At 43.9% G+C, this 22500-nt stretch overlaps 2 protein-coding genes across 2 annotated transcripts in view; both read left to right on the top strand.

Moving 5' to 3' along the window:
• Positions 1 to 11078, top strand: part of LOC308368160 (protein NLRC3-like) — a gene marked incomplete at both ends in the record, with an annotated part of 46164 nt that extends 35086 nt beyond the window's left edge. The window contains 4 exons of the mRNA XM_080842257.1: positions 7542 to 7646; positions 8327 to 8431; positions 10136 to 10296; positions 10973 to 11078. Coding sequence (XP_080698383.1) covers positions 7542 to 7646; positions 8327 to 8431; positions 10136 to 10296; positions 10973 to 11078 — 477 coding nt within the window. The remainder of the gene's footprint in view (positions 1 to 7541; positions 7647 to 8326; positions 8432 to 10135; positions 10297 to 10972) is intronic.
• Positions 11079 to 14767: 3689 nt separating this feature from the next.
• Positions 14768 to 22500, top strand: part of LOC308368168 (NACHT, LRR and PYD domains-containing protein 3-like) — a gene marked incomplete at both ends in the record, with an annotated part of 35063 nt that continues 27330 nt past the window's right edge. Inside the window, 3 exons of the mRNA XM_080842268.1 lie at positions 14768 to 14773; positions 19456 to 19647; positions 20289 to 20320. Coding sequence (XP_080698394.1) covers positions 14768 to 14773; positions 19456 to 19647; positions 20289 to 20320 — 230 coding nt within the window. The remainder of the gene's footprint in view (positions 14774 to 19455; positions 19648 to 20288; positions 20321 to 22500) is intronic.

Below are 22500 nucleotides of genomic sequence, written 5' to 3' on the forward strand. Positions count from 1 at the left end.
GTGTGTGTGTGTGTGTGTGTGTGTGTGTGTGTGTGTCTACTGTGTGATTATTTAGAGAAATACACCACACTATCATAGATTTGTAACTACCTGTCTGTAGCTTAGGGTGTGTATGTGCAGCAGAAAGAGCAGAAGAAGAAAGAGAAAGAGAAAGAGAGCCCATACTCTAAATTGCTTGGTTTTGTACATGAAGACCCATTGCTATGCATTTGCAATCCCCTAAAATAACATTCTACCACTCAGAAGTTACAGTGGGACTAGTCTAATTACACAGCTATGGCAGGTACTTCAGAATGAGACCATAATCAGAATAGTGACCACATCAGAAGGATCAATTCAAGACGAAACATAAATGTTATATTTGTATACATTTGCACAGCCTGTAACTTGTGTGTGTGTGTGTGTGTGTGTGTGGATGTTTCTGAGCAAAGGAGGAGCAAGGCATTAAAGATATAATATATAATTATAATAACTTGGGGCGACAAGCACAAATCCAGCAGCCCTCCTCTGTCAGCAGGTGAAATGTAGTGAGAGAGAGAGAGAACGACTGCAGAGGAAATATGAAGCAAGTCAATTAATCAGCAAACACATGAGAGAAGAGCATTAGGGGGACACAGTGCTGAGGGTAGTTTATATAAAACTCTTCAGACAGAGTGACAGTTATACAGTTGACTAGTTGACTTTGTTCCTGGTTAATGAACTGCCCTGATAAGAGAACATTTCTCCTAAACTGAGAGTAGAGCAAACACTCCTGACTGCAGTTCATACCTCACATCAGTCTGATATGGATTGAAGGTCAAACACTAAACAATATATTATACGTGAGTTGTTTGTTGTTTTCTATGGGTTACTTAACTTTAGGCTCATTTTGAGTATGTAAAATATTTGTCTTTATTATACTTTTCCTGTAAATATCTTTAATGTCAGGCTTGGTTGTATACCAAATGTATCACATTTTATATTACAAAGTCCAATTCCAGTTTCTTTGAGTTCTGGTGTGAATGCTAAAACTTACCCAGATGGCTGGCATGTGCTTTTGGATCCAAACTGGCTTTTGCAATGTTATTGAACACTGTTATGATCCACCCTTAAGTGGCCTTATAGGGCATATATATCCTATATAAAGGCCCCTTCCCATTACAACCAATACAATATAAAGGCTATCTTGCACCCAGCGCAATTGACATTGTCACCGACGCATGTATCATTCCTATCTTGCACCCGGCGCACAGCGCGATTTTCCCTCCAGAGGCGTGCGTCGAAATGAACTTTCGCCGACATGGGCGGGGGCGGAACAGAGAAGGCGTTTCTCTGGCGCAAGTGGTATTTTGCAGTTTCAAAACAGCGCTGTGCGCCATTGACCAGAAAAAAGCTAGTCTAATGTCAGAGGCGCAGTGTCTAAAGTCTGTGGCGGGTATTCAGAACGCTAAGGACGCGTGCTTGGCTGCACAGTAGCCTACACTTTACCTCTCTCGTCTACACAAGAGATTCACACTAATTTATGGCATGGAAATCGGCACCCAACCCAGTGCACCAGCTGACCAAACCCAAGGTACATAAATAAAGTCCACATACACAGAGATGAGTTTACAAGATTTATAATAATACTGGCATGAAATAAATGCAACAAAGCCATACAATAAATCAAATGTCACGCAGCTTCAATTAACCTGAATCATTTGGGTCAATGTGTACGCTAGATGTATGCCTATTTTCTAAATATATTGGATATGGATATCACAATGATTTCCTCATGTGGTAAATACTTTTTTTTTTTCTTGTAATTATATATGGCTTGCCAAAAAATTGGTGTAAATCTCACGTCTGTCTCCTCGGCTATGATCTTTTCCGGTCTTCCTCCAGGTAATTCCGCCATTATAATAACAAGCCGCTATGGAATATGCGCTCCTCGCTCTTAAAGGGAATGTGAGATGACGCTCTGATTGGTTTATTGCATATTACGCCCAAACCACACCTATGGCTGAGTAACCTCCTTTGGACCAACCCTTTTGACACTTGCGCTGGGCGCAAGTGTGTTTTTTCCGCCGCAACTGCGCCATAGAGCCGCCCACACAGCTACTTGCGTTTGGCGCCGTCCTACTTGCGTTTCTGATCGTCTAAATAGGGCCCTAGATGTCTCGCCCGCGTTTCTGGCCGACGGCGCCGAATGTTCGCACATGGCGGCCATTTTGCGACAAGGGAGCTCGTTCACCCATAACATTGTAGTGGTACGTACTTTTTAAATGAATAATTATGTTATGTTCTAAAAAATCAAATAATGTTCTAAAATAGGTACAAGATTTCCCTTCACAAATAAATAAATAATAAATGCTCCATGTTGAAATCCCCACCCTGTACAGAGATGTATTTATGACACTGCATACTTATGAAGAATTATAAACATGGGTTTTCATATGAACAAAACAGATAGGTGCAATAAATACACACATGCACAAGCTATTTATGTAAAATCAATATCTAGGCTACTAAAACTCAGCATACAGAATGGCAACAGGATCTCGTTTCGAGAGAACGTTCAATAGAACATCCATAGGCTGCACACAACTCTGGCATCTTCACTGGCAATAAAGTCAGCAATTTCCTGACAAAATCATAATGTAAGATGTTTAACAAACCAACCCGATTGGAAATCATGTGCAACTTCAGTTATATCATGTGCAACTTAATTGTTATATTGAAAAGAAAGAACAATTATGCCTCTCCAATTGATGCAAAATGACTGAGTAGTAGACGAGCCGTGATACACAATAAGCTGCACATTTCAACATGTTCAGGCATCCATATTTATAACCACGGTAATGACGTTTGTAAGAAACCAAGGCAATTGTAAATCCATCAAGATTTCAGCGAGATAAGAGTGTTAACGATTGTGAAGATCACTGACGTTACCTAACGTACCACTGATCCCTCCAGGAAGCTATCCTGTCACAAGATGGCCTCCTGTGCGGACGTTCAAGACTCCACCGTGAGACATCTAGCCTTTATATAGGATATCTATGTTAAAGGGCAGCAACACACCACCACTAACCCCTGAACCCTGTAGTGTCAGGACTTTTGGACTGTAATACCCCTATTGTCCATGTGGGGACCCCAGTGTTCCTGTTTGCCAGTTACGTGTTTGTTCCTTGCCCTTATTGTTTCATTAAGTTCACCTGAGCCTTGTTAGCCTCCCTAAGCCTCCTGATTTTCTGTCTCTTTGCTCAGTCTTGATTTGATTCCCAGCGAAGGCTTGTGTGAATTGAACCCTTGAGTGTGTTCTAAGTTCTTTGTTATCTGTTTTTTTCGACACCCTTTGTTGTTACTTTTTGCTAGTGATGGCGAAATGAAGCTTTGTGAATCCTCAAAGCTTTCCAGCCAGGCGTGTTGAATAAAGGTGCATTACTCAAAGCTTTGAATGCACTCCAGTGACACCTGCTGGTCAATAAAAATATGGTGTAGGAAAGATTTTCGGGACAGGGAATTTGTTCAATGTGTTGTGGTGCGCAAGGCCTGCTAAGATAACATGCACACAATCTTATGGTGAATGAAACATACCTCCTTTAATTGAAATGACGTTGTATGAGAATACAATTACAATAAAGGCTTTCTTTTTCTATTCTTTCCTTAATGATTGTATGGTGGCACAATGGTTGGCGAAGACAGGTGTATTTGTGCACGATGCAGCAGTAGACAGTTTACAACCAAATGGTTTATCAATGATAATATTAATATTATTATATTTTAGATGCAACACAAATCTATCCGCTCTCTTCAGAATGAGCTGAGCTTTCATTGATAAACCAATGCTGTTGTCTGCCTCTCCCGAGGCCCCGCGGTCTACTGGTACTCGTTCAAACGGGTAGACAAATCAAATAATAGCCTACACCTGTCTAGGTCCTCAACAAAGCAGATATTTTAATACATTGAAAGCCATGAATACTGAGAATGGAATGCTCAAAATCACCGGCGACAGATGAAGTCAGGATGCATACGCAGGTTGAGTAATTGAGTGATTGGCCGCTGGCCGCTCTGTCCATCCACGCACCTCACAGTTGCGTATTGATCAGACATGAAGACATGCTCATCAACTCGATTACTGTTGAACAAACCAGAACGAGGGTTCGGCTGTAGCCTACTTCAAACATGCTATGGAGAACATATTCGCTGACATGCATAGCACGCGTGATGGCTTGCAGCTTAATGGTGTTTTGAGCCCTCACCGCTGACTTCAAGGCAGCAGCTGCCTGGAAGGCGCATTCCCGCCTCCTGCCCCCTGAGCCAATCAGAACAGAGCATGCTCCAAGCTTGCCAGTTTAGAGAAGTCGTTTGAATTTGAGCAAGTAGCTAGCTAGCAGTTGCCTACATTATCTATCTATCTATCTAGCTAGCAGTTGCCTTCATTGTAACAGATTTGGCTTCAACTCAGAAACTCAAGTTATTAAACATAAATTCGACTCTGTAGAGGTGCAACTTGAGAACACAAGACAAACAATGTCCTTAGTTCAGTCAGCTTTAAGGGCAACATTCATGAACCTTTTCAATCATTTCAAGCTAACCAACAAAGGAGTCATACATATCAAATTATATATTCAGTCCCTTGAAGCATTGCTTCAAACATGAGATTGTGGCAAAGGAGTGTCCAACAGAAAAAGTTGGCCTTCAGACCATGTGTGTTTTGGTGTGTGAATGTGAACAGTCCATGATGTGTCCATATGAGTAGGTTTAGTCTATTGTGGTGTGTGTGTGTGTGTGTGTGTGTGTGTGTGTGTGTGTGTGTGTGTGTAGCATCTCTAGAGTCTTCATCATCCGCATACCTGTTAGGCCAGTGCTTTCCTATCTGGCCTCTGTCCTGATGTCACGTTGTGTGTGTGTTTTTATGGGTGCAAGTGTATGTGTGTGAGTGTGGGTGTGTGTTCGTAGTATATGTGTGTACTGTATGTATGTTGGTGTTTTCCTTTGGTGATTATATGAGATAGAGCTTCAGGAGCACCTAGGCTGCATATATCTGTGTGTGAGTGTATGTGTGTGTGTGTGTATGTGTGTGTGTCGGTGTATCTGTGTGTGTGTGTGTGTCCCTGAGTGTGGGTGAGGGGATATAGGAATGATGATTAATATTCAGATGTATCATGATGTTTCTCCCAGGCTGAATAACTGTAACCTGACAGAGAAGAGCTGTTCCTATCTGGCCTCTGCCCTGACCTCACACTCCTCAAGTCTCACACATCTGAACCTGAGTAACAATGAGATGCTGGGAAACTCAGGAGTGGAACTTCTATGTTCTGCGATTTCTCATCAAAACTGCAAACTGAAGGAACTATGGTAAGTATCATTTCATGAAGTGTGTGTGTGTGTGTGTCATTTTCCCAAAAAAATATGCGCAGTCTGTGTTACCTTGTCACCTTATTAGCTTTGTTTTTTTCTTTTTTTTACCATTTGATAAATAATGGAGGCTATGCTTGAGTGAATATTTTTGCCTCCACTTTAGATTGAAATAGATAGGGTAATAGATTGACAATAGTCCAAGCCCCATTGTGCAATCATGTATGGTTTAAATATTATCAAGGTTTACGTCTTTACATATATATGCAAACTACTGGAATGTATATCAATAGAATCTAGAACTAACCAGTGGTCAGTAATGAACACACAAATGATGAAATTCTCTATTGTTACTTTTCATTTTTATTATACAAACATACATACCATTCTTTTAGTTTTTATTATACAAACATACATACCATTCTTTTAGTTTTTATTATTAAAACTGTCCACAAATATGTTTAAGAGTGTGTTTAACTTCTATTGGCGGCGTCCTCCATTGGCGCACCAAATCGGAAATCGTTAATCAAACTTTTGTCAGTATTTTGAGCTGAAATTTCATTAGCATTTGTACAGGGGTATTCGTGCACGTTGCAGCAGTAGACAGTTACCAACCGCAATGGTTTATCAATGATAATATTAATATTATTATATTTTAGATGCAACACAAATCCATCCGCTCTCTTCAGAATGAGCTGAGCTTTCATTGATAAACCAATGCTGTTGTCTGCCTCTCCCGAGGCCCCGGGGTCTACTGGTACTCGTTCAAACGGGTAGACAAATCAAATAATAGCCTACACCTGTGTAGGTCCTCAACATAGCAGATATTTTAATACATTGAAAGCCATGAATACTGAGAATGGAATGCTCAAAATCACCGGCGACTGATGAAGTCAGGATGCATACGCAGGTTGAGTAATTGAGTGATTGGCAGCTGGCCGCTGTGTCCATCCACGCACCTCAAGGTTGCGTATTGATCAGACATGAAGACATGCTCATCAACTCGATTACTGTTGATCAAACCAGAACGAGGGTTCGGCTGTAGCCTACTTGAAACATGCTATTGAGAACATATTCGCTGACATGCATAGCACGCGTGATGGCTTGCAGCTTAATGGTGTTTTGAGCCCTCACCGCTGACTTCAAGGCAGCAGCTGCCTGGAAGGCGCATCCCGCCTCCCGCCCCCTGAGCCAATCATTGAACAGAGCCTGCTCCAAGCTTGTCAGTTTAGAGAAGTCGTTTGAATTTGAGCAAGTAGCTAGCTAGCAGTTGCCTACATTATCTATCTATCTAGCTAGCAGTTGCCTACATTATCTATCTATCTAGCTAGCAGTTGCCTACATTATCTATCTATCTAGCTAGCAGTTGCCTACATTGTAACAGATTTGGCTTCAACTCCGAAACTCAAGTTATTAAACATAAATTCGACTCTGTAGAGGTGCAACTTGAGAACACAAGACAAACAATGTCCTTAGTTCACTCAGCTTTAAGGGCAACATTCATGAACCTTTTCAATCATTTCAAAACTAACCAACAAAGGAGTCATACATATCAAACTATATATTCAGTCCCTTGAAGCATTGCTTCAAACATGAGATTGTGGTAAAGGAGTGTCCAGCAGAAAAAGTTGGCCTTCAGACCATGTGTGTTTTGGTGTGTGAATGTCAACAGTCCATGATGTGTCCATATGAGTAGGTTTAGTCTATGTGTGTGTGTGTGTGTGTGTGTGTGTGTGTGTGTGTGTGTGTGTGTGTGGCAGTCTTCAGCATCCGCATACCTGTTAGGCCAGTGCTTTCCTATCTGGCCTCTGTCCTGATGTCACGTTGTGTGTGTGAATATGTATGGGTGCAAGTGTATGTGTCTGAGTGTGGGTGTGTGTTCGTATTTGTGTGTGATTGTGTGGGTGGGGGGTGGGGGGGGGGGGGGGGGGACTGAAATACTTATATTATGAAGGCATTTTTAGTTTAATTAATTGCATGTATGTTGGTGTTTTCCTTTGGTGATTATATGAGACAGAGCTTCAGGAGCACCTAGGCTGCATATATATGTGTGTGTGTGTGTGTGTGTGTGTGTGTGTGTGTGTGTGGGTGTGTGTGTGTGTGTGTGGTGTGTGGTGTGTGGTGTGTGGTGTGTGGTGTGTGGTGTGTGTGTGTGTGTTAAAGGATTGGTGATTAATATTCAGACATATCATGATGTTTCTCCCAGGCTGTCTGACTGTAACCTGACAGAGAAGAGCTGTTCCTATCTGGCCTCTGCCCTGACCTCACACTCCTCAAGTCTCAAACTGCTGATCCTGGGGGACAATAAGCTGCTGGGAGACTCAGGAGTGGAACTTCTATGTTCTGCTCTTTCTCATCAAAACTGCAAACTGGAGCAACTATGGTAAGTATCATTTCATGTAATTTGTGTGGGTAGGTGAAATACTTATAGTATAAAGGTATTTTTTGTTTAATTAATTAATTAATTAATTAATTAATTAATTAATTGTTGGTGTTGTTTTCCTTTGATGGTTATATGAGACAGAGCTTCAGGAGCACCTAGGCTGCATATATGTCTCTGCGTGTGTGTGTATCCCTGAGTGCGGGTGTGTGCGAGTCGGTGTCCCTATGTGTGCGTGTGTGTGTGTGGGGGGGGGGGGGGGATGTGTGTATCCATGACTGTGTGTTTGTGTCAGTGTGTGTTTGGCTTTGTATCTCTGCGTGTGTGTGTATCCCTGAGTGCGGGTGTGTGCGTGTCGGTGTCCCTATATGTGTGTGTGTGTGTGTGTGTGTGTGTGTGTCTGTGTGTGTGTGTGTGTTTCCATGATTGTGTGTTTCTTTCAGTGTGTGTTTGTGTTTGTTTGTGTGTGTGTGTTTGTGTGTGTGTGTGTGTGTGTGTGTGTGTGTGTGTGTGTGTGTGTGGTGTGTGGTGTGTGGTGTGTGGTGTGTGGTGTGTGTGTGTGTTAAAGGATTGGTGATTAATATTCAGATATATCATGATGTTTCTCCCAGGCTGGGTAACTGTAACCTGACAGAGAAGAGCTGTTCCTATCTGGCCTCTGCCCTGACCTCACACTCCTCAAGTCTCACACAGCTGAACCTGGGGAACAATAAGCTGCTGGGAGACTCAGGAGTGAAACTTCTATGTTCTGCTCTTTCTCATCAAAACTGCAAACTGGAGCAACTACAGTAAGCATAATTTCATGTAATATGTGTGGGTAGGTGAAATACTAATAGTATAAAGGTATTTTTTGTTTAGTTAGTTCATAGTATATTGGTGTTTTTTTACTTTTGTGGTTATATGAGACAGAGCTTCAGGAGCACATAGGCTGCATATATCTCTCTGCTTGTGTGTGTGTATCCCTGAGTGTGTTTGTGTGCGTGTGTGTGTCGATATCCCTATGTGTGTTTGTATATCCGTGTGTGTGTGTATCCATGATTGTGTGTCTGTGGCTTTGTATCCCTGAGTGTGTGTGTGTGTGTGTGTGTGTTGATGTGTGTGAGTTTGTTCCCCTGGGTATGTGTGTGTTTGTATCAGTAGCGAGGATGACCGTGCGGCGATGGAAAAAAATGGAGGCAGTGTCTGGGATGTTCGTGGTACAAAAATGGTTTAATGGCCGTTGGTATGTAGGTAAACACGCCAGATTGGAGAACATTTTTACAGAAGCAAAAAACTCCACACCATCATTCTTGATCAATAAATAAGCCCTAAACAATTCAGCTCCACAGGTAAACTCTCAATCGCTCTGATTAAATTTAACAAATGTGTCGCGCTCCAAACTAAACAAATGAACAGCCCTAAACAATTCAGCTACACAAATGCACAGGTAAACTCTCAATAATCATGAGTCAACTTAACATATGTGTCGCGCTCCAATCTAAACATTGAACTTCTCCGTCTACAGGGGTGGGAAGTTGTTCCCCTCAGACTCGACGCTCCCGAACACCTGTTCTGCGCCGGTTTTAATTACCCGGCCTGAACCATTACGCACATCACACTAAAATCAATCATCAATAACAAATACCTATTTCGACTCATTATCACTAAATACCTTTCTCTACAGCAATCAACACGGGCGTACACACAGACGATCGTATTATAAGTATTCTAAACAAATTACAATTCATCACACCCCTTTGGCTTGTTCACGTTAGACGTTCCATGCCCCCACAGTTCACATGTCCTTCCCCACTTTCCATCGGGTTGCTCCTCTGGGCTGCGTCTAGAAGGCCACACTCCACTACACAGCCAGCACTCCGCTGCTGTCCAGCCCCGTATAGCGCCTGCCACACGCCGAAGGAAAGGCCATTCAGTTACCGTGATGTGTGTCTCGTCACAGATGCAGTCCGGATCGCGTTGAAATCCGCCAGTGATGTTTGTGTGGAAATAAACTGTGTACATATACTCCAAGCCGTCTTCTGTGTGTAGTTTAGCCCCGCAGTATCTTACCGACAAGGTAACGGGCAGCAGCACCGTTACAGAATCCCTGAGAGTGTGTGTGTTTTGGTGTCCCTGTGTGTGTGTGTGTGTGTGTGTGTGTGTGTGTGTGTGTGTGTGTGTGTGTGTGTGTGTGTGTGTGTGTGTGTGTGTGTGTGTGTTTGGTGTCCCTGTGTGTGTGTGTGTGTGTGTGTGTGTGTGTGTGTCTGTGTGTGTGTGTGTGTCTGTGTATCCCTGAGTGTGTGTGTTTGGTGTCCCTGTGTGTGTGTGTGTGTGTGTGTGTGTGTGTGTGTCTGTGTGTGTGTGTGTTTGTATCCCTGAGTGTGTGTGGGGGATAGAGGATTGATGATTAATATTCAGATGTATCATGATGTTTCTCCCAGGCTGTGGGGCTGTAACCTGACAGAGAAGAGCTGTTCCTATCTGGCCTCTGCCCTGACCTCACACTCCTCAAGACTCACACAGCTGGACCTGGGTCTCAATGAGCTGCTGGGAGACTCAGGAGTGAAACTTCTATGTTCTGCTCTTTCTCATCAAAACTGCAAACTGGAGCAACTAAGGTAAGCATAATTTCATGTAATATGTGTGGGTAGGTGAAATACTAATAGTATAAAGGTATTTTTTGTTAATTAATTAATTAATTAATTAATTAATTAATTAATTAATTAATTAATTAATTAATTAATTGTATATTGGTGTTTTTTTCTTTTGTGGTTATATGAGACAGAGCTTCAGGAGCACCTAGGCTGCATATATCTCTCTGCGTGTGTGTGTGTGTATCCCTGAGTGTGTGTGTGTGCGTATGTGTGTCGATGTCCCTATGTGTGCTTGTATATCCGTGTGTGTGTGTCCGTGTGTGTGTATGTGATTGTGTGTCTGTGTGACTTTGTATCCCTGAGTGTGTGTGTGTGTGTGTGTGTGTGTGTGTGTTGATGTGTGTGAGTTTGTTCCCCTGGGTATGTGTGTATTTTTATCTCTGAGTGTGTGTGTTTTGGTGTCCCTGTGTGTGTGTGTGTGTGTGTGTGTGTGTGTGTGTGTGTGTGTGTGTGTGTGTGTGTGTGTGTATCCCTGAGTGTGTGTGTGTGTGTGTGTGTATCCCTGAGTGTGTGTGGGGGATAGAGGATTGGTGATTAATATTCAGATGTATCATGATGTTTCTCCCAGGCTGATTAGCTGTAACCTGACAGAGAAGAGCTGTTCCTATCTGGCCTCTGCCCTGACCTCACACTCCTCAAGTCTCACACTGCTCTACCTGGGGGTCAATAAGCTGAGTGCATCAGATGTGGAGCAGCTCTCTGCTCTAGTGGAGGACCCCCACTATAAACTGAAGGAACTAATGTGAGTAAATATCTAACCATCTCTCTCAGGTCTTTATAACATGAGACCCAACATGGATGTCTGTCTTTTATTTTCTGTTCTCCAGATTCTCTCTTTTCTGGCTGTATCCCCTGTGGTCCTCTGCTTTTGCTCATCCCTCTTTCATCCTTCTCTCTCCCTAGTTCTTCCCCCTTTATTTCTCTGTCTCACACCTAACAGCTCAGGGCTGTCTCACATCTCATCTCATCCTTTGGTTATTTGTCATCTTTTACTCATCATGTTTGTTTGTGACCTTTGACCTTGACCTTTGGCCCACATCTCTCTCTGTCACTGTCATTCCTTTCCCTCACCTCTTTTTCTTTTCATGTCTATTTTTTCCTCAATATTTCTTTCTTTCTTTTTTTCATTCTGTCTGTTTGTCTGTCCATCTTATGTTTCTGAAATGACTCCAGTCATTAACTCACATGACAGTAACTCCAGTAAGAGTCATAATACTATATTATCATAGTGTGTCTCAGGCTCCCATGCCCAAGGTCACAGGTTCAAGCCCAGTAAGGGGCTGTTTAACAGTAAGGTTTAACTGTGGAAAAGGTTACAAACACCATGAAGGGAATATGCTGCCATCTCTATTGGTCGAGCCAGACTCCACTCTCTTCTTCTGATTGGACCAGTGGTTTTTAGCTCCACCCTTACTGTTTCTGCTGCAGTGTGTCTAATGTGTGAATGTGTTTATCATGGCTGCTGTTACTGATGTCAGAATACAGCAGCCCTCTGTCTCTCATGCAGTCTGGGTCACTTGGAGACCGTCGTCATGGAGACTGGTGGATTGTTGTGTCTTTTCCCTTGACATATGATGGAAAGGCTACTTTACACGACAGCTGTGAGCTGGATGGGGTCTGTGGTCCAGAACAGACTAGAGATGCTCCGATCAGGTTTTTTGGTGCCGATCAGCGATCACCGATCACTGAAATCAGTATCTGCCGATCCGATAATACCGATCACCGATCACGGTGTCGATTGAAGCATTCTGTTTATTGTGTAGCATTATTTATTAAATGAATTATTCTTAACAACATTGGTATTGTATTTTAAGTATTTAAATTACAAGACGAGAGAGTATCATGAATTGACAACCATCAACTTTATTGCAGGGAACGTGCAACATTCCAGTGTAGAAGATCTCACTTACTATAAAATGTTAAAATAATAATAAATATTAATAAAAATAAAAATCTTTAAATGAAAATCACAACAAAAGAAGCACATATGCAACACTCCACTGTCTAGACACTCTTGGAACTTAAAAGCTTTCCCGGGAATAGAGTAGAGTAGTCAAGCCTTACTTCTGATTAAGCAGCATCACTGGCAGATTTGCCTTGATAAATATAAGCATCTCAGCATTTTTAGGAGTCAACCTGCCAGTAAAATATTGTTTTCGAATCCAAACCGAGGCCGACGTAATCATTTTCTCAACTGTTCATAGTACTAATGCCTCATTGACGTACTGTACGTTTTTTATGAATATCCTGGCTCTATTTAACTGGGGCATCAACAGTTAAATGCTCTCTCTCACAAACAAGCGCTGTTAAACGCACAAGCGTACACAATAAGGCCAATAGGCATATTTAAATTAAATGATTCACATTGCAAGAATGTTTAGTAAAATGGTGAGGCTCCTTTAAGACGAGCATGTACTTAGGAGGGACAACGGTGACACATAGTTTGGACAGTAGCGACAAACATTTAAGTGCTGCAAAAGTGTTAACCAGTATGTGAGTAACGTGAGTTTTATTAAAGCATAGCGTCTTTAGCTATTTCATCCCGTTTGTTAACCTTTCCTGCTGTCTGTATTTACTAACCAGCAGCAGACGTAAAGGAAAGGGAATTAACCCCGAAGTTAAAAACATGTAATCTACTTCTGTCGTGGAGCATTTTACTCCCCTGCAATCTCCAACTACGTTCAGAGACAGGCAGCAGGAAAGGTTAACAAACGGAATGAAATAGCTACACATTACACACGCTTAATAAAACTCACGTTTTATGCTACACCAACGGAGGCTCAACAGACAAGTCTTACCACTGAAGATCTTTTAGCACGCTGACGTTCGTTCTGAAACTATCTACATCCAACCATCGGGGTTTAATCCATGTTGTTGTGGAGAACGAGAGTTGCAATCATATTTCATTAAAACTTCACACTTCTTACATTATTATATTTGCCTTTAATTGTCATTGTACAGCACTTTGGTCAGTTTATACTGTATTTAAATGTGCTCTATAAATAAACTTACATTGGACATAACCAACAGCCTTATTAGAATCTGCATCGTCTACTTAGCAGAAAGATCTACATACAGTAGATTTGCCTTCGTTTAGTATCATTTTAAACTCTCCAGATGACAGTTTCTCTTTAACTTTCTCCGTGTTGCCATTTAATCTACCTCCACCGGGAACTGCTTTGGAGCAGGCGTTGCAAATTGCAAATGTATTATCTTTCTCTGACACCTTGTAAAATTGCCAGACTGGCGAAGCCATTTGGTCTCAGTAGTTTGACCTACCTGCCACCGACAACGGGGGCCAATGAAATTTCATAACATGGAGATACAGCCAATCACAAGCTTCTTTTTTTTAAAGAATCATTTTCTACCAGTAGCGGCCTGAAATGCCTGTCTCTAACGTTTTATTGAAACGTCTCTGATAGTAGTTCTCGCAGATTTGAAGTAATCTGATCGGTCATGTTTGATCGGCCGTTTTGAGAACCCCGATCGATACCGATAAGGGGGATATCTGCCGATTATGATCGGCGCCGATCAGATCGGAGCATCCCTAGAACAGACTGATTGATTATTGTATTTTCTCCTTTATCCTGCAGATGGTGTTAGTGAGCAGCAGTGTGTAGAGCCAAGGCCCTGAGCTGGATGGGGTCTGTGGTCCAGAAGCTCATGAAGACAGGGTGGGATCCAGCACACACACAGATCAGTATCTCTCCTGCAGAATGTCTGGGGAGGAACATGAACATGTTCTCAGCTTCCAGCAGCACACAGCAAACAGCCTCTTCCTGAGGGGAGCACAACAGTGAGATGAATGGAGAGTGGAGGCGTGTCCTGATCAGCCAGAGGTGATTGACAGCATGCAGCATGGACTCAGCAGACAGAGCAGGACCAGTCTCTCTCAATCCTGTACACACATGGAGATATGGACTGGGGAGGGGGGGGGGGACTGTAGGATTATCCATATCTGTTGTATAAATAGGCTACTTTGTATTTCTTATTGTTCTGTGATACATTACTAAATGTAAATGTAAATATAGCAAGATGTGGAGATGTAGATTCATATTTTTTTTTTAAGATTTATTTTTGGGCTTTTATGACTTTAATCAGAAAGGACAGTAGAGAGAGACAGGAAGTGAGCCGGAGAAAGATTGGGACAGGGCCGCGAGTCGGACTCGAACCGGGACCCCATGGGTATTCCAACCCATTCGCTTGCGCCACAGCTCCCCCCTGTAGATTATTATTGAGATTGTATGAATATCTGTCAACCTGTGTGCTGTCAGTGTGTAGTTAATGTACATTGTCTTTGTTTAATCAATGATGTCATCAACCCCATATCTATAGTTCAGGAATGTATTAGTTGATGGAAAGCCGAGAAAAAGCCTCATGTACTTCTGTTCATGATATTGTTACTCATCAGTTACATTTCATGCCTTCGGATGCAATGTCGGTACGTTAGTTTGTGAACAATAGTCTAAAAACAGATTTGTTGACCTTATTAGTTGGTTTAATGCTAGATTTAACTTTTAATGTGCAAGTTAATATTACATGTGCTTGTATAAGCATAAACTAACCCTTACTGCATTAAGTTGGATGTGATATCCATTGTCCACAGTGTAACTAAAATGCATATCTTAGTTGATCAATGATAAGGTGCGCACAAGGAATTGCGGGTATAGAGGGTTAAGAGTCTTTGTTTATCAATGATGTCATCAACACCATTAGTTCAGGAAGTGTATTAGTTGATGTCTTCTGTTCATGATATTGTTACTCATCTGTTAGATGTCCTGCCTCTGGATGCACTGTTGGTACATCAGTTTGTGAACAATAATCTTCAACACATTTGCTGGCCTTCTTTGTTTATTTAATGCTAGATTTGCTTTGAAAGTGCACATTGATAGTATGTGTGCTGGTATCAGCATAAGCTAACCTTTAGTGCATTAAGTTGGAAGTTATAATCCATTGTCATCAGTTTAGCTTAAATACAGATGGAGTTTCTGGAGCCGCCAGGTAGGGGGCTACTTTCTGTTGGACTATTCAGTAACTTATTTTCCTGTCTTGCTTTGTCTTATGTTGCACTTGCTTAATATTTGACCGTGTTAGGAAAGTTGTTGACACTAGTTTGTCATAAACAAAGTAAGACAATTTCAACAGGTTTGGCTAAGTTTAGCCGCTAGCAAGACATATCCTTAGCAAGCTAGTATAATATGCTTGAACATTGATGCTTGTAATAAGTGCTCTTGCGTCTGCTTCTTTGTAATGTTATTGTGATGGCTATGTTGGCTAGCTTCCCAACAACTTTCCTACCAGTCAAACGTCAAGCAAGTGCAAGACAGCAAATACGTTTCTGAATAGTCCAGAAGAAAGTAGCCCCCTAGCTGAAGGGTCCAGAAACTCCATAGTGTTACTTTAAGAGACAGTGAGAGAAAGTAGACAGACAGACAGACAGAGACAGACAGACACACAGAGAACCAAGCAGAGAGCCAGGCAGAGAGACAGACAGGCAGAGAGACAGACAGGGCTCACCTCCATTTCAGAATCAGAAACGTTTTTATTGCCAAGTAGGCTCACACCTATCCAGAATTTTCTATGGCATATGCAAACAATCAACATATAAAGTACTGTTACAAACAATTGGAAAAAACGATACATAAAATATATAAATAAAATGTACAGAATATGTGACAAAATGAAAAGAGCTGTACAGTCTGTAAAACAAGAGTATGTGCAATGATAATAGAGTAGTCCAAGAATGATGTGTGTTAATGTAACACAATGAGACAGATATACTTTATGTTAATGAAGTGTGTAGTGGCGGGATAAGAGTCCGAGTGTGGTGGGGGGGTTCTTGTTGATGAGGCCAACTGCAGAAGGGAAGAAGCTGCTCTGATGGTGTGAGGTTTTGGTACTGGAGGTGCAGATGGAGGTGCAGCTGTTAGTGTGCAGGGAGAAGAGTAGAGGGGAAAGATGGAGGTGCAGCTGTTAGTGTACAGGGAGAAGAGTAGAGGGGAAAGATGGAGGTGCAGCTGTTAGTGTACAGGGAGAAGAGTAGAGGGGAAAGATGGAGGTGCAGCTGTTAGTGTACAGGGAGAAGAGTAGAGGGGAAAGATGGAGGTGCAGCTGTTAGTGTACAGGGAGAAGAGAAGAGGGGAAAGATGGAGGTGCAGCTGTTAGTGTACAGGGAGAAGAGTAGAGGGGAAAGATGGAGGTGCAGCTGTTAGTGTACAGGGAGAAGAGTAGAGGGGAAAGATGGAGGTGCAGCTGTTAGTGTACAGGGAGAAGAGTAGAGGGGAAAGATGGAGGTGCAGCTGTTAGTGTACAGGGAGAAGAGTAGAGGGGAAAGATGGAGGTGCAGCTGTTAGTGTACAGGGAGAAGAGTAGAGGGGAAAGATGGAGGTGCAGCTGTTAGTGTACAGGGAGAAGAGTAGAGGGGAAAGATGGAGGTGCAGCTGTTAGTGTGCAGGGAGAAGAGTAGAGGGGAAAGATGGAGGTGCAGCTGTTAGTGTACAGGGAGAAGAGTAGAGGGGAAAGATGGAGGTGCAGCTGTTAGTGTACAGGGAGAAGAGTAGAGGGGAAAGATGGAGGTGCAGCTGTTAGTGTACAGGGAGAAGAGTAGAGGGGAAAGATGGAGGTGCAGCTGTTAGTGTGCAGGGAGAAGAGTAGAGGGGAAAGATGGAGGTGCAGCTGTTAGTGTACAGGGAGAAGAGTAGAGGGGAAAGATGGAGGTGCAGCTGTTAGTGTACAGGGAGAAGAGTAGAGGGGAAAGATGGAGGTGCAGCTGTTAGTGTACAGGGAGAAGAGAAGAGGGGAAAGATGGAGGTGCAGCTGTTAGTGTACAGGGAGAAGAGTAGAGGGGAAAGATGGAGGTGCAGCTGTTAGTGTACAGGGAGAAGAGTAGAGGGGAAAGAACGCAGCCTTGAGGGGAACCGGTGCTGATGGTCCGGGAGTCAGAGACCGGAGACAGTTGATGAGCATAGTGCTTCAGGATGGATGGAGAGACAGAGTCTGGCCCGACTGCTTTGTGGGGGTTCTGTCTCCTGAAGAGTCTGTTAACATCCCTCTCCATGATGGAGAGAGTCATCACTGTGGCAGGGGAAGAGGTGGGGGGGGGGGGGGGCGCTCTGAGGTGGGCAGCTGTGGAGAGTCGCAGGCCCCTCATCCAGACTGTTGGTAGCAGTCCTGAAAACCCTCCAATCGGTACACTCCAAGGAGGGGAGAGAGGGGAGGGAGAGAGGAGGAGGAGAGTAGGGGGACCACCTACACACACACACACACACACACACACACACACACACACACAGGTTAAAATCAGAAGGGGAGAGAGTAGGAGGAAAGGAGGGGGATCACCTACAGACACACACACACACATTAAAATCAGGAGGGGAGAGAGGGGAGGGATGGAGGAGAGTGTGTGTGCGTGTGTGTGTGTGTGTGTGTGTGTGTGTGTCTGTGTGTGTGTGTGTGTGTCTGTGTGTGTGTGTGTGTGTGTGTGTGTGCTCTCATGTCTATCACTATCTCTCCTGTCATTGTAGATCCTGCCACTCCCACACGTCTCACTCATCCAATCAGCTCATCCCTCTCTCCTGGTATTCCCCGCCCATCTCTTCACCTGCAGCTCATCTCCTCATTAGTCCCTCAGTATCTATACCTGTCTTCTTGCACCTGTTCCCATCCCTCAGTATCTATACCTGTCTTCTTGCACCTGTTCCCATCCCTCAGTATCTATACCTGTCTTCTTGCACCTGTTCCCTGCCTGATTGGCTTGTGTGTTCCCTGCCTGATTGGCTTGTGTGTTCCCTGCCAGATTGGCTTGTGTGTTTTGCTCTCCTGTGTTTTGTTATCCTGTGTTGCCTGATGACACTGGACTCACACGTATGCGTTGGAATGCGTTGATCCAAGGAATGGCGGAGGAGGAGTCTGGCTCATGGGGTTGTGTTGATAACAGAGACGTTATAGTGAGATTGACAGGTCAACAAACCAATCACACCACTAGGAAGCTGTTCACCTTTGTAAGTAGTAGCATGCTAACATTAGATAGGTGGCTCAGACACAAATCCCATCAGACGTATTTTTCAGCCACATTAAAAGGGGTTTTTACATTGTACAGTGTCTATTTCTCTGTAACTTTAAAAAAATCTAAGCAATAAGAAGTCAAACAAACAACTTTTAGGTACAAATACGACCATCTACGGAGTTTGGTCAGCTATCTTTTTTTGTTTAGCTTCCCGCTCTTAAACGCGATCTGATTGGCTAGTGCCTGTGCTGTCAGTTATGCATGTGAGGCAATTTGATTGGCTGACCCATTCCTCTCGAAAAGTTGAACATTTATCAACTCTTGCCGCAAGCAACTCATAAAACTCAACGCAACGGGTCCCAACAAAGCCACAATTCAGTTCGGTAAAGGATGACGTCACCCCATTCAAAGTGAATGCATTCCAACGTGTACGCGGGAGTCCTCTATGACCCTGCTTTGACCCTGTTTCCCTGTTTGACTGATCTCCTGGTTTTGACCCTGCCTGAAAAGACGAGTAAACTGAACTTGAGAAACAACTTTAAAACTATGAAATAAATTGTGAGATGTTATGAGTTGTTATCATGACAACGCTTTCCAGATATTACCGTCATAGTACCCCCTTTCTACCGATCTGTAAAGAGCTACCCAGTTTCTATTGGTGCCAATAAAGTTCATAAACAGAGAGAGAAATCAAGGAGGGTCCAAAGTCCACAGAGTATCACACACACACACACACACACACACACACTTCTCCTATGTCAAAACATTCTGTACCTTTATGTGTTTGTGCTGTGACTGTGTCAGTTGAATGTACTCTGAATTCAGCTTGGATTTCAGTATATGCACACGCAATTCTGTGGGACGTGTGTGTGTGTGTGTGTGTGTGTGTGTGTGTGTGTGTGTGTGTGTGTGTGTGTGTGTGTGTGTGTGTGTGTGTGTGTGTGTGTGTGTGTGAGGGCGAGCACTTGGTCCCGTATATGTGTGCGTGTGTGGGTGCTTGCCCGCCTATCTGTGCTTTAATACCGCTGATGCCAGTGCTTCTCAGGTAGGGAGTGCTGGAGATAAGGCCCCCTCCTCCCCCACACCTCCTCCCCACTGCTCTTTGATCCGCTCCACAGAGACCAGAGTTCAGTCAGAGTGAGACGCCGGGTCGAGACCAGAGTTCAGTCAGAGTGAGACGCCGGGTCGAGACACAGAGACCAGAGTTCAGTCAGAGTGAGACGCCGGGTCGAGACCAGAGTTCAGTCAGAGTGAGACGCCGGGTCGAGACACAGAGTTCAGTCAGAGTGAGACGTCGGGTCGAGACGCAGGTAAGATGAGACTATCCCTCTGGGCCCCAGTTTGTTTATGTGTTTGTCTGTCTGCGTCTTTATTTGTTTGTTTGTTTGTCTCTGTGTTTGGCTTGTTTACTCCAACGTTGCTGTGGAGAGGATGGAATGATGTGTGAGTGGTCGTGGTGTTGAGTCATTGTGCTGCTGGGTGAACTCAGAGATCAAACTCCAGTCATGTGAGGGAAGGATCATTCATGTTTCCATCGGTAGAGTGGTAAACAGTACGTGACAACACCTCAAGACTTTTCAAGCGATCCCTTAATTGCTGTGACTGGATGTTTGATTAGTCGGTGTTGCCTTTCAATGAGAGAAAAATGGCCTCTGAATACATTGCACTCATGGATAAAGCTGCTATTAGTCCGTATTGACAGCCCATAACGAGCTCTAACAAGTACTCACAGCCCATGGGCCTCAGGTTCCCATAGTGGGGTATTCCTGCGGTACGTGTCAGAGTGCAGCACTGTCTATGTCAGGGGTCTCCAACTCAAATTACCAGGGCCGATGAGCTGCCCATCTGTGCTTATAATACCGCTGATGCCAGTGCTTCTCAGGTAGGGAGTGCTGGAGATAAGGCCCCTCCCCCACACCTCCTCCCCACTGCTCTTTGATCCGCTCCACAGAGACCAGAGTTCAGTCAGAGTGAGACGCCAGGGTTAGTGTGAGTGAGAGTGTGTGAGTGAGAGTGTGAGTGTGTGTTTGAGAGTGAGTGACTAAGTGAATTACTGTGAAATACAGCTGATACATTTGTGTTGTGTTTTATATTACAAAATCCAATTCCAGTTTCTTTGAGTTATGGTGTGAATGCTTAAACTTACCCGGATGACTGGGATGGCTTTGCAATGTTAATGAACACTGCTATGCTCCACCCTTAAGTGGCCTTATAGGGCAGCAACACACCACCACTAACCCCTGAACCCTGTAGCACACTAACCCTTATAGGGCAGCAACACACCACCACTAACCCCTGAACCCTGTAGGACACTAACCCTAACCCTTATAGGGCAGCAACACACCACCACTAACCCCTGAACCCTGTAGGACACTAACCCTTATAGGGCAGCAACACACCACCACTAACCCCTGAACCCTGTAGGACACTAACCCTAACCCTTATAGGGCAGCAACACACCACCACTAACCCCTGAACCCTGTAGGACACTAACCCTTATAGGGCAGCAACACACCACCACTAACCCCTGAACCCTGTAGGACACTAACCCTAACCCTTATAGGGCAGCAACACACCACCACTAACCCCTGAACCCTGTAGGACACTAACCCTAACCCTTATAGGGCAGCAACACACCACCACTAACCCCTGAACCCTGTAGGACACTAACCCTAACCCTTATAGGGCAGCAACACACCACCACTAACCCCTGAACCCTGTAGGACACTTGACCCGTCTGTTGTTCAGGTGTATGTACCCTGACAGAGAAGAGCCTATGAGCTCAGAGACAAGCTACCTGTCACATTGGTTGGTGTGTGTGTTCATTGTATATGAGCAGTGAAAGGAATGTTCTCCTGATGGAGGTGTGTGTGTGTGTGTGTGTGTGTGTGGTAGGTAGTAGATATGAGCAGTGAGAGGAAGGTTGTCTTAATGGAAGTTCTCCTCTTCTTCTCTAGGATGGGGGGATATATCTCTAACAGGAGGCCACCCTCCCCAACCCCCACCTGTGTGTCCATGAAGAGTGATGATTCCATGGATAAACCAGTCAACTTTACAGGAGGAGACTCTACGACTGGACAGTAAGATTATGACTAGGATGTCTGTGTGTGTGTGTGTGTGTGTGTGTGTGTGTGTGTGTGTGTGTGTGTGTGTGTGTGTGTAACCCTGGACAGTAAGATTAGGACTCTAGGACAGGGGTGGGCAATTCTTTTTCCCAGGGGGCCAAATGAGCAACTGAAAATATTTTTTAGGGCCGGGCTAAAATGCCGAACTCAATTATGCATAATATACATTTTATTTCTGTATAAAAAGCATTAAATGGCATTTTATTTGGGAGATCGACAGGGAAAGTCTCCGAGATCGACACGTCAATCCTGGCTGACGGGTTGGGCACCTCTGGCCTATATTAAATATTTAATGTTTTCAGAACCGTTTAATGCCCAGGTCTCCTCTAGGATGTACACAGCCCATGGGCCTCAGGTTCCCATAGTGGGGTATTCCTGCGGTACGTGTCAGAGTGCAGCACTGTCAGGGGTCTCCAACTCATATTACCAGGGGCAGATGAGTGTCCAGTCTGGTCAGTAGGGGGCCTGATCTGTTGTTTGGCCAATCACAGTACTGTAGATGCCACTGTTGAGTGTTGCAAATGTAGCGTTTGTGAATGTGTACACAAGTGTTTGTTATAGCTGCATTGATAGCCCATGACTTACATACAGCAGCAGTAGTGGGATAATGTCTTCATCGAACAACTACATCTATGTTTGTCCTTCATACATGCACATTTCAAAGCAAATGCTGTACTGCACCACTTTTGTATAGTTGGTAACAAGACTGCAAGCAAAGTAAACAAAGTAGAAAACAGACGTGTGTGTGTGTGTGTTTCTGTGTGTGTGTGTGTGTGTGTGTGTGTGTGTGTGTGTGTGTGTGTGTGTGTGTGTGAGTGTGTGTGTGTGTGTGTGTGTGTGTGTGTGTGTGTGTGAGAGTAAGTGTGAGTGTGAGCTTTACTGTGTGTGTTTGTGCGAGCACTTGGTCCTGCGTGTGTGTGTGTGTGTGTGTGTGTGTGTGTGTGTGTGTGTGTGTGTGTGTGTGTGTGTGTGTGTGTGTGTGTGTGTGTACGTGCGTGCGTGCGTGTGAGCGAGCCAGCGAGTGAGTGAGTGTATTCT

The sequence above is a fragment of the Sprattus sprattus genome (assembly GCF_963457725.1).
Source record: "Sprattus sprattus genome assembly, chromosome: 1".
In the NCBI taxonomy this organism is placed as follows: domain Eukaryota; kingdom Metazoa; phylum Chordata; class Actinopteri; order Clupeiformes; family Clupeidae; genus Sprattus; species Sprattus sprattus.